The sequence below is a fragment of the Stegodyphus dumicola genome, chromosome 7, assembly GCF_044657685.1.
Source record: "Stegodyphus dumicola isolate Sdum_Otavi_A_Nest chromosome 7, ASM4465768v1".
In the NCBI taxonomy this organism is placed as follows: domain Eukaryota; kingdom Metazoa; phylum Arthropoda; class Arachnida; order Araneae; family Eresidae; genus Stegodyphus; species Stegodyphus dumicola.
The window spans coordinates 49,740,875-49,753,489 of record NC_140774.1 but is presented as its reverse complement, the minus strand read 5'-3'; the positions used below and the strand labels follow the sequence as shown (position 1 = coordinate 49,753,489).

The 12,615-nt window shown below is 33.2% G+C and overlaps 1 protein-coding gene across 3 annotated transcripts in view; it reads right to left on the bottom strand.

Annotated features, from left to right (window-relative positions):
- Positions 1-12,615, bottom strand: part of LOC118197424 (meiotic recombination protein DMC1 homolog) — a 118,487-nt gene that overhangs the window by 45,651 nt on the left and 60,221 nt on the right. For all 3 annotated transcript variants that reach the window (XM_035368932.2, XM_035368933.2, XM_085820181.1), the window contains exon 10: positions 3,107-3,180. In XM_035368932.2, the coding sequence (XP_035224823.1) occupies positions 3,107-3,180 (74 nt within the window). The remainder of the gene's footprint in view (positions 1-3,106; positions 3,181-12,615) is intronic.

Genomic DNA, 12,615 nt, shown 5'->3' with positions numbered 1-12,615 from the left:
TCTTCGGTTTAAATAATAATAATTTTCCCAGTAAACATGTTCCTAAAAAAAGGAAGCTTGTTGTTATGACTATGAAGGGATCTTGGCATTAACATACCGAAAACTGTAAAGCCAGAACTAAATCTGCAGGTATGTAGAGTTGGAATAGCAATGATTTCAGATTTAAATAAAAATTCGGGATTTATTTTAAAGTATGATATTTTTTTCTTTTTTAATTATATAATTTTAGTGTTCATAGTAAACAAAAATAAAATTCCTTCCTCGTAGTAAATACATATTCAACCTGCAAAAAAAAATAATTATCAGTATATATAATATTATTAAATCCTTAATCTTAATCTCAAGAGAAATCCTGCAGAAAGCAACAAAGACTATAACTTATCTATATGAATTTGTAGATGACAAGAAGCAAGTAACAAGATACAATTCTATTTTCTTTGAAGAAGAACTGACAGTAAAAAGTAAAAAAATTCTAAAAATTGTAGAATATCCTTTATTTATCAATACCTTAACTAAATTATGGAGCAACTTAGCACTTATGAATGCAGTATGCAATGGAACTTTTGAAAGTCAGCCAAATTTGCAACTAAAGATTTAAAGGTTCAGAATAGATAACACAAATATTAAATAAAACCCTGAAAAATTAAATTTTTCTCCATGTCTTTAAAAACTTACTAATTTAGTCGAATTTCATAAAACATCCCTCTTAAGGTTATGGGATTTAAGTCATCTTAGGTGGGAAAACGTAAGACAGAATCTCACATTCAGTAAAATCAGTGTACATCTTAAGATGTTTATTTCCCAATATTAAAAATCACACTTCTTAGAGGAAAAAAACAACTATTTATATGGAAACATATTATCCAAGTTTTTTGCATTTACTTCTTTGGTATGCTTTTCAATTTCTCCATCATTTTATTTTTATTTCATAACTTCTTTGAAGGACTTGTTCTTAAATACATATCGCAATAACACTCATGTCATGCAAAGAGATAAATAGACAGACATACAAACAAAAATAACACGTCTATGTAAAACTTATAACTCACACATTTTATTATTAATTTCCAAATTAAAAAATACACATTCTATTTGGATCACATTTATAACTATGAAAGAAGCAATAAACTGTCTAGAAATTAAATTTCCCTCAAGTCTACAGTTGGCAGACTATCAAAAAAAGTTCAAAAAAGGATAATGCTTGTGTATTACAGGGTCATGCGCACGACATGGAAATTGTATACCCAAGTGGAATTTCTCAGTTACTCATTTTTTTGTAGTTACATTATTATAGGAGCTGAAGATGGCAGCTTTTATTCCATCCCTTCCCAACTGCAAGCTTCAGTTGGTGATAAAGTTTATAACCAAACAAAATGCCAATTGAAAATTCATCAAGCATAAACGGTAGTCAGTTTTTTAGAAAAGGGACAAAATGTTAATGATCAGTAGCATAGTGGGCAGCTGTTGATCACGACAGGTCGTCATGATCAACAGCTGCCATTATGACAGTGACAAATTTCTAGATAGGTTTATTATATTATGCAAGATGGAACTGCATACTTCATTCCTAACAGGAAGCAAGCAGTGGTCAATATACTGACATCATAAAGGTCCTCCAACAAACAAAGAATTGAAGAAGATTGTGTCAAAACAAAAAGTAACATGTGGGAGGTCTTGGAACAATGTTTCTTCTTCTGTTTCCTAACAAGAGGTGAAAGCATAAATGCTGACTGTTATTATGTTATGATGCTGTTACATTATGTTATGATGTTGTGAGGCATCATGAAAACTGTAACAGGTTATTAAAAATACGTAATATGATATACTCGGTACCAGACTTATTCTTGTTGCAAAACAATATTCAACCTCATACAGTTCATTGCTTAATATATGTGAACAAGTTCTTATGGGAGGTATACAGACATTTGCCATATAGTCCCGATGTTACTCCCAGTGCCTTGCAGCGACTGCATGGTGAGAGAGGCCTCAGGTTATAAGGTATTTCTCTCGCCTTCATAGCATGCCTTCGTGGTGTAGTGGTCAGCACACTCGGCGCACATTCGAGACGTCCATGATTCGAGTCCAAATGAGGACACAGCTCATTTTTCATCTCTTCTGCTTCAAAATAACCTGATGTGTCTACAGCGATGTCCGAACTAAAGAAGGTGGTGAATGATGATGCTTCACCAGCAGGATTTGGTGATTAGATCCCCAGTCACCCTTTAAAAGGAAGGGTATATACACTATTTCTCCCGCCTTCTTAGTATGCCTTTGTGGTGTAGTGGTCACCACGCTCGGCATGTATTCGAGAGGTCAATGGTTCGAGTCCCAGAGAGGGCATTGCTCATTTTTCATCTCTCCTACTTCGAAATAACCTAATGTCTCTACAAGGTATACAGTTGCTTGCTCATGTCACCATCTATTAGCACCAATGAGAAGGGCTGCAGCGCACAAGTTTTGCATTCTGTTGGAAGATTGTAATGGCCTTTTTCAGTCCTGGGTCTGTTTTAATGCGAGTTGCATTCTCTACCACTACAGCAAAAGAGCTCTGTCATAGGTTCAAGAATTCCAACTCTTTCAAATTTGCAAACGTTAATTTGCTCTTGAGATCGCTACACACTAGTGATCACATAGTGCGAGAGACATTGGTAGCTTCCAGTACGTAGTTGTTTGCTCGTGTCCCCATCTATTAGCACTAGTGAGAAGTGCCACAGCACACGAGTTGTGCATGCTCTTGAAGAGGGCAATGACTTCGGGATTCAATCCTGAGTCTGTTTTAAAGCGAATCGAATTCTCTACCACTAGGGCAAAAGAGCTCCCATGCGATAGGTTCAAGAATTCCAACTCTTTCAAATTTGCGAGCATTGGTTTGCTCTTGAGATCACCACAACTTTTTCTTGTATCCTAAAAAGCTCCAGTCCACTCAAAACTTTTAAGTAATGCATAGGTACAGATGGCTCTCTCAGACTGATTTCGTTGTCAAGTGAATGCTGTTATCTGCAGTAATAAATCTTTTTGGGGAATTATGCTTGTATTCTACAGATAAGGCCAGGAAAAATTACTTTCTAGGCAATACCTTAAATATATTTTTAATTAAGTTTCTTACCAGGAGTTTGTATACACCACCTTCTTCATGAAACTTCATTGCAACTAAATCTAGTATTTCCATTTGATGCTCACCTTCATACAAAATACAATACATAGTTACAAAATTCAACAATACGATGTGTACATAAAATACAATACATAGTTACAAAATACAATGCATTGTGGGAAATTTAATTTAATAAACAGTTGTTTTATGTTTAAGCAGCTTTTTCCATCGCTTTTGCTTTTAACTCATACTTTCTTGTCAGAATGCAAACTGACTATTGACACATGTATTCAAATGAGGTAGAAAGAAGTTAGCATTTAAATGAAGGTTTTGGAAGGTGAAAACAGAGCATGTTCTGCCTGCTTGAAGGCCACATTGCTAACTTCTGATTCTCTAGCAATAAAAATTCTGTCACATTGAGCTATTCTTGCCATTAGGCTTGTTTACGCCAACTTTTGCATCATGTGTGATAGTTAACCTGTGAAGGTCTTAGGCTATATATAATGTCATTACCTTTAAATTATTGATTATCTTTTGCATTAAGAGAAATGTGTTGGCTTTTGTAGGCACCAAGTTGGTGCCCATCTGTGAGCTTTATTTCAGCTGTAAATTGTCCTTTACACCCTTCTCCAGACTCTGTTGCATTTTAAAGAGTTATTTATTATTCATCAAACAATCTTCTAATGTCAAGCTCAGTTTATGATAGCCAAACATACAAGGTGTTATAACGTACATACATAGTTCGTCTCAAATAAACCAACATGCAAGTTCACAAGCAGTCACCCCGATAGTCTAAAATAACTTTTATATTTTTAAATAACAGTCTTTTTATTTCTAGATTAAGAAAATATAAATAAATAATTAACTAATCTAAAGGCTCATTACTGCAGAAATTTTGAAAATATATTGGCAAACATTTATTTGAGCATGTTACGCCATCCATTACCCGCCGTAAGAGGGCACTGTTTACTCTTGCTAGCTAGTTTTTCTGTATCATAGTATATGTATAATGAGTAGGAATAAATGTCTTGTCCTGAAAGGTAGCGTCGATTTTTCAATGAGTGTGGAGTCCAATTTCCACCCCCATTCACACAAGAGGTAACATTTTTTTGGTATCAGGAAGAGGGATTAAGTGATAATGTGGTAATAACGTGTATCATCAAATTTTGTGTGAAAAAAATAGTGTGGTGATATGGGGATATGTGTTGCGCAAAAATCGAAAGTGAAGATGATGGTTCCATTGCGTACATTATGGTGAGTAGTTATTTCGATTTGTTGTAATAATGTTTAGTGTTAAATTCTGTTTATTAGTTTTGTGTATTGAGGTGTTCCTACTTGATAATTTGAATTGATAGTGTCTGTGTTGAGTTTGATTTTTGTGCTCATTGTGTTCTAGTTGTCAATTCAGGGTTGTTGTATTTTTCTTTGAATTAAGATGAGTCTGAAGTCGCTTAAGTCATTAAAAAAAGACGAGTTAACGCTCGTGGCGGAGGAGTTGGGTTTAGTAAATCCAAGAGAGGCGAAAATTGTTACTTTGAAAACTTTAATAAAAAGTTCAGAAGTTTATGCAAATGATGCTGAATTTGTGCAAAATGTTATTGATAATATTCTAGAGGAAAAGAAAATGCAAATTGAGAAACAAAAATCGGAAAACAAAATTAGATTAGAGTTAGAGAAAATAAAACTTTCTCAGTTAGAGGTGGAATTAGCTTTAGCTAACACAAGGAAAGACTTTCTACAAAATCCAAATGTTCAGACAGACATCTCAAATCAAAATATGGAAAATTTAATTAAAAGTGTAAAAACATTAACAATTTCTGTACCTACTAAAGCAGAATCCTTTAATCTCTTTTTCCAATCAATTGAAAGGGCTTTTAGGACAAAAGTACCTGAATATTTAAAAGCAGAAATCCTATTAAATATTTTGGGAGAGAAGGTCACTTATTTAATGGTATATGTGAAGGTAGAAGATATTATTAATAATTACGATAAAGTAGAGTGCATGATTTTAAGGAATTTCAACCAACCCTTCAAGAGTGCTTAAATCATTTTCGTTCTACGCAAAAATTGTCATCTGAGAATTTTGTACAGTTTGCATCAAGGTTAGGTGCAAATTTTGAATATTATTGACAGTTGAGAAATGTAACAGATTTTAAATCGCTATGTGATCTTATGGTTTCGGATAAAATATTCAGTGAACTGATCGTGAATTAAAGACCCATATAGCAGTTAAACAGGGAGAGATATGGTTTAAACCCCAAACTTTAGGTCGTGAATGTGATATTTATTTGTCATCAAAAGGTAAACAGAATCCCTTTTTGCAAAATCATTTACAGGTAACGATAATAAAAGAGGCAATGGAAATAATGTTAATAAACTTCGTAATTATAATTACAAAAATATTTCTAATGTATATGTATCTGGAGCAAAAGATCAAACGCGTATTTTGTGTAAAACTAATTAAAACCATTCGATACAAAATTGTCCTAATTTTAAAACCCTTTCAGTAAATGAGATTGTTGAAATTATTAAGCAAAATAATCTTTGTTTCAAATGTTTTTCTTCGGAGTGTAATGCAAAAAAGTGTAGAACCAGAAATTGTTTCTGTGGGAAAGCTCATCATTCTATGATTCATCATTTCTATAAACAAAATAAACTTGTTTCCAAAGTAGAGAACGGTGGTGCCAAACAAACTCGATGCAATGCTTCAGTTTCAAGGTCAATACATAAATCATCTGTCCTGTTACTCACTTGCAGTGTATACGTTAGCTCATTGATAAAACAAAATTCAATAAAATGACGCGCATATTATGTGATAATGGCTCCAAAAGAAGCTGGTGTACGAAGTCCCTTGCCAATTACTTAAAGTTAAAATCAATTAGAAAGCAAAGGTTGTAAGTTTTTTCTTTTGGCTCAGCAAAGCCTACTGAGAAATTATATGAAGTAGTAGAATTAAAATTATCTAGTAGATACAACCCTAATCAGTGTATTCAAATTGAAGTGCTAGTGGCCAATACTATTACAGTGGCATCTGTTTCTGTTCCAAATGAAGAAGTACAATATATTATGCAGTCCTGCGGATTAGTCTAAGCCGACTGCTGTCACAGTGATATAAACATTGAGATATTAACTGGGGCAGATATGTTTTGGTAGATTATTGAAGCCTCAGCTTTCGAAAAAATAAACCAGGAAATTACTTGTGTGCCAACAATTTTCAAGTTTGCTTTACAGGGAAGTCAAGATGTTTACAAGCCAAATGTTAAGACTGCAGTTTCAGCGAATTTTTGTGTAGCTGCTTCAGATGTTCAGATATTGTGAGAGCTTGATGCTTTAGGAATTAAAGAAAAAGAAGAGTTAAATGTAGCTGATAAAGCATTGGTAGATGAATTTGAGAAAATTTTAAATTCGTGAATGAGAGATATGAAACTGATTTATTATGGAAGTTTAGTTATGATGAATTAGGAAATAATTATTTTTTAGCTAAAAAGCGGTTTGATGAGTTAGAGAAGGATTTTTCTAAAAATGATTGGGTTGCTAATGAGTATAAGGAAATAATAAATGACCAAAAACAAAATGGAGTTATTGAGGAATGTGAGAGAAATGAGCATGAGTATTTTATGCCTCATAGAGCAGTTGTTAGGGGAAGATAAAGAAATAAACAAAGTTTGTATAGTCTTTAACTGTAGTTCAAAATCTAAAGGTAATCTTTCTTCAAATGATTGTTTGGAAATTGGCCCAAATTTAAATCCAAATATTCTTGATGCGATTCTAAAATTTCGCAATTACAAAATAGCATTTAATGGTGATATAGAGAAGGCTTTCTTAATAATAAAAATTTCTGAAAGAGATAGAAAATTCTTTAAATTTCTTTGGTATTCAGATAACCCTAGTGAAGAATATAAAATTATGAGAATGAAAAGACTACCCTTTGGATGTAAAAGTTCCCCTTTCATTTTGAGTGCTACAATAAAGCATCATATAAAAAAATATGAGAAAAGTAAACCGAAGTCATTTGAAATGTTAAATTCATCACTTTACGTATACGATTTATATTATGGAGGAGACAGTGTGAGAGAATCATTTGCGTTGCCGTCGGATGCTGTATCAATATTAAAGAGTGGTGGATTTAATTTGAGGAAACCGAGGTCGAACAGTTGAGAATTAGAAAAATTGTGGATAGAAAATGGACTTAGTGACAGTGAGATAGTGCGAGTTCAACAGCTAAAGTCCTAGGGTTGAATTGGAATCCTGATAGGGATGAGTTGTCTTTGGAGATGAAGGGTTTGTTGAATTCATGGAAAACGTTGCAACACACTAAAAGATGTGTTTTACAGACAGCTGCAAGAACCTTTGATCCTATTGGTTTGATTGTGCTGTTTGTGATACGTATAAAAGTATTGTTACAGGAAATTTGGGAGAAAGCGTGTGATTGGAACTAAGAATTGCCGGAGGACTTGCAGCAAAAGTGGATAACGTGGTGTAACAAAATTGAAAAATTAATAGACGTTACTATTCCGAGATATTGTTTTTTGGAGTGTGAGAATGAGCAATTGGAAGTACATGTGTTTTGCGATGCTTCACCAAGTGCTTACGGAACTGCTGGTTATTTTAGATATCGTGAGAATAATGGGAATTACTCTGTATCTTTTATAATGTCGAAGTGTAGAGTGTCACCGTTAAAGAAACTAACGCTGCCACGGTTGGAGCTAATGGCCATGGTAATAGGTGCTAGAGTGAGAAATTACCTTAAGAGTGTTTTCAAGGATAAAACTGGAGAATAGTGTTTTGGAGTGATTCTTGTATTGCGTTGCGTTGGGTGAAGGGAAATGCAAAGAGATTGAAAGAGTTCGTTGCCAACTGGGTTGTGGAAATACAGGAAAGATCGAGTCCAAGTGATTGGTATTATTGTCCGTCTGATGATAATCCCGCAGACTAGAGGAATCTCGGCTGAGAAGTTGGTACTTAATGAAAAATGGTGGTCAGGTCCAATTTGGCTTCGAAAAAGTTTTGAGAGTTGGCCTAAACAGTGGGTTAGAGGGTTACCAAATGTAGACAGTGCGGAAATACTAAGAGAGCAAACAAAAAATTCCGTCAAATGTTTTATAGTTCAGTTGGAATTAGTTGAGCAGCTTTGGAACAAATTTTCAGTTTGGAGCAAGTTGCAGAGTCCCTTGGTGTTTAAGGTTTATAAGAAATGTGAGGGGGAATAGGATTTTGACTCCTTTCTTAGAAACAAGTGAACTAAAAGAAGCGCATAATATTATAATCAAACTAGTCCAAAGAACTGAGTATAAAAAGGAAATAGCTACTTTAGAGAAAGCGAGAATGTTAAAGAAAAGTTCTTTAATTTCTCTAAATCCGTTCTTAGACAACAGTTGTATACTACGTGTAAGAGGACATTTAAGAAATGCCAGCTTACCAGACTCTGTGAAACATCAAATAATATTGCCAAAGAATCATCCTGTTACAAAGTTGTTAGTGACATTTTATCACCTTAATTATATGCACGGAGGAGTACAATTAGTTAACTCTGCAATGAAACAGAAGTATTGGATTATAAGAGCAAAAACTGCAATATGCAGAGAAATAAGAAAGTGCATTATCTGTGCCAGATTTTGCTCTGTGTTTTCGAAACAAATGATGGCTGACTTACCTTCTGCGAGAAAGAATCCCGGAAGACCATTTCTTAGATCAGGAACTGACTTTTCAGGACCCTTCTTGATCAGCCCTAGACGTGGTGGAGGAGTTAAGCTGCTGAAAATGTACATGTGTGTGTTTGTATGCTTTGCAACAAAAGCTGTTCATTTAGAACTTGTCAGTGATCTTAGTGCTCAGGCATGTATTGCAGCTCTTAAACGATTCATAGGACGACGAGGAAAGCCAGCAGAAATATTCAATGCTTGTGGAATGAACTTTATCGGTGCAAAGAATTACTTAAAAGTGTGTATGATGAAGGCGCTTGGTACTTACTTGACCAACGAAGGCGTTAAATGGACAATAAATGTTTCATCAGCCCCTCATTTTGGAGGCCTATGGGAGGCTGTTGTTAAATCCATAAAGTTTCACATGAGACGTGTTATAGGATCAAAGATCCTCTCACAAGAAGAATTTTCAACGTGTCTAGTGGAGATTGAAGCCATACTTAACTCCCGCCCTTTAGTGGCTGCTTCTGAGGACCCAAATGGCTTTTCTGTCATTACACTGGGTCACTTTATTATCTATCGGGTCCGACTTAAAAGGTGTTCCTGAGCCTGATGTAACAAATGAGAAAATTACCATCCGTGAACGGTGGAAAATAGTCACACAAATTTCCCAATTGTTTTGGAAATCGTGGTCAAAAGACTACTTAACTCAGTTGCAAGTGCGCAACAAGTGGAAATTTCCCAGTGCCGATTTACATGTGAATGGCTTGGTGCTAATCAAGGATGAGAACTTGCCACCACTTAAGTGGAAGATGGCAAAAGTAATTTGCACTTACAAGGTAACTGACCAAAGAGTAAGGTCAGTCAACTTAAAAACTGTGTCGGGTGAAATGAAAAGACCAATACATAAACTGGTCAGACTTCCTATAAATGACTGATTGAATTATTTCTTTCATGTTTATAATTATATTTACAATTTGTTTAATTTTTATGAGTTTCATTATATTTCAGTTTATATTTCTAGTTGAGCTGATGATGGGGTTATGGAGGCCATCCATTGCCTGCCGTAGGAGGGCGATGTTTTATATATATATATATATATATATATCTTAGTTTTTCTGTATCATAGTATATGTATAGTGAGTAGGAATAAATGTCTTGCCCTGAAAGGTAGTGTCAATTTTTCAATGATTGTGGAGTCCAGTTTCTGCCCAGATTCAAAAAAGAGGTAACAGAGTAGGATATTAGAGTGGATAAACATGAACTACATGGCTTTATATACATTACATCAAAGACTAGTTAAAATTAATATAATTTCAGTTTGTAAAAGGAATCTTATCTTAAAGCACTTTTTTTAACTTCTATGCCAAATTTTTTTAATTAATATTCACCAAATTCATAAAATACTAATAAATAAATTACAGACCAGATTTAAAAAATACTTTTTTGTCAAATTTGCTAGAAATTTAGCTACACAGACAAGCTTGCTTTTATTTGAACCCAGCAAAGTACAAACTGACTCGCTACTGAAGGGAAGAAATGTTTTCTCGGAAGATTTTCTGAAAAAATTTGGCTCATATTTATGCCATATATATTAGAAAAAAACCACAAAAACCCCCAAAATAGCCAGCTTATTAACTGGGGTTCAAATCATTTGTTGGTTAATTGATTTAAACACACAAAGGTTAAGATGCATTATAAAGAACTTTCAAAGGGAAATTAATTTGTATTTATAACATGCATACGGTAAACCATAAAAATATTCGTGCAACCCACCAGTTTGAAGGGACTTAAATTGGGCCAAACTACCAGTACTCCATGGATTTAACCAGTCAATCATTGGTGGGCCTACATAACATTTAATTTTTCAAGTATTATTAAATGATTCAAGCATTTAGTGCAGCTAAACAGCTACTGTATTACTGAGCTAAATTATTTTTTTTTTAATTTTTGTTGCCAGAAACATATTATTCTTTTACACTGAAGAATCAAAGACATGTGCAGTTAAAATTCTTTAAAAAAGAGAGAGAGAGAGAGAAGAAGAGGTGGGAACAAGAAAATGTATAGTCTTAGTTTAGATGTTAAAAAATGTTAAAACATTGCCAAAAAGATGCAACATCTCATTTCAATAAGGATTGCTTCTCCTAAGGTTACTATGCTTTGATAACTGCCATCCAGATGTACAATAAGTTTAAAGGAAGTCTTTATTGCAACATGATTGTGTTAAAATTATAGCTTTTCTAATTTTAAAACTGCTTTTATACTGGAATTGGTTGATGATTCTAGCTTCATTCTATTCAATTGGATATCATATGGAATATTTTAAAAAGTATGTATGACTTTGGTTGTGTATTGATTACAGGGTTCGTACACATTTCCTTACATGAAAATTAAGGACTTTTAAGGACCATCAAAGAAAAAATTAAGGACCTATCAGCAAACAAAAAAATGAATAGAATAAAGCAATTATCCATACAACCGACTTCATGCTTGTAATTTCACTTTAAGAAACTAACAGAAGTGTGTATTATGCACTATTATTAAATTCAATTTAATACTTACCATAAAACAATTTTGAAAATTAAACTAACTCCCTACAAGTTATGAAGTAGATAACATTAAATTAGGAACATAATTTCTTGAAAAACATGTATAAGTGTATTTTACACTAATAACAGTCACTATTTTAGGATTTACATGATTGTTATTTAACTTATTTGATATTTATTTAAACACAGTCAACTACTATTATAATCACAATGTAAGAATATTTTGCAGATTAAAATAACTGATTTTAAAACATACAATTTATTTCCTTGGTTTTTTGAAAGATACTAGAATAATAAACTGTACAATAAAAGATACAAAACATTTGTACTTTTTTTAAATCTGAAATCTTTTCAGCTATTTTAACATCTAATTTATTTATGTCTATTTCCTTTTCTTTAACTATTCTTCTAAGTTCATTTGCTTTGATAAACAAATCAATGTTCCTGCTGGTCTAAGCTTCATCTGCTAAAGCATCTACTTCTTCATTAATATCTTTAATGTCCCTTTGAAGAAATTTTTTCTTCTGCTTCATATAATCAATTCCTTTCTCAATAATATTTCTTTTCCTCTTTGAATTTTCAGATTTAGTTAAAGATTTTTGTTCTTCTAAATACTGAACTTCTAAATAACGAACTCCACTTCTTGCAGAAGCTGCTGCTGATCTCATTTCTTTATTAATTTCGATATTAAGAACACCTCCAGAAACTTATGTAATCAAATACTGTGCATTGAAAAATGTATGATGAGTCACTTAAATTTTCAATTTCAATTGCTTTATTTACAGAGAAGCCCCTTTCCACAGAGGCCTGTTCATGTGACAAGATAAGAATACTTGTCACAGTGAATACTTGAATAGTGAAAATATACATTTTTTACTATATACATATAATTTATTTCCTAAACAATATTGATTAATTGATTATATTATCTCTTAAGTTTAATTAAAGTAGAATTATTTTAAAAGAGTGAATCCATACTGGTAAGTTATATTTTGAAAGATATACAGTACAAAGTCCGAGATCCGGACATCCAATATCTGGAATGATCTAAAATCCGGACCTCAAAGCCGCCAGCAACAAATTTTTTAGGGCTTTTTTGAAGGGAAGGGGTATGCTTTACGTACGCGCATTAGATTTTTTTCCTCATCATAAAAAACATGCCGGAAATCCCGATTCTTAATCTCAGTTTGGCGCTAAATAAAATATCTCATTATTGAAGAAATAATTATTTTAGCATAAATTTGTGTGATTAGTAACTTGAATCCATAGCTGCGTATCTGCTTGGCATAATCTCAAACCGAAACATTTGTTAATTTTACACAAACTAATA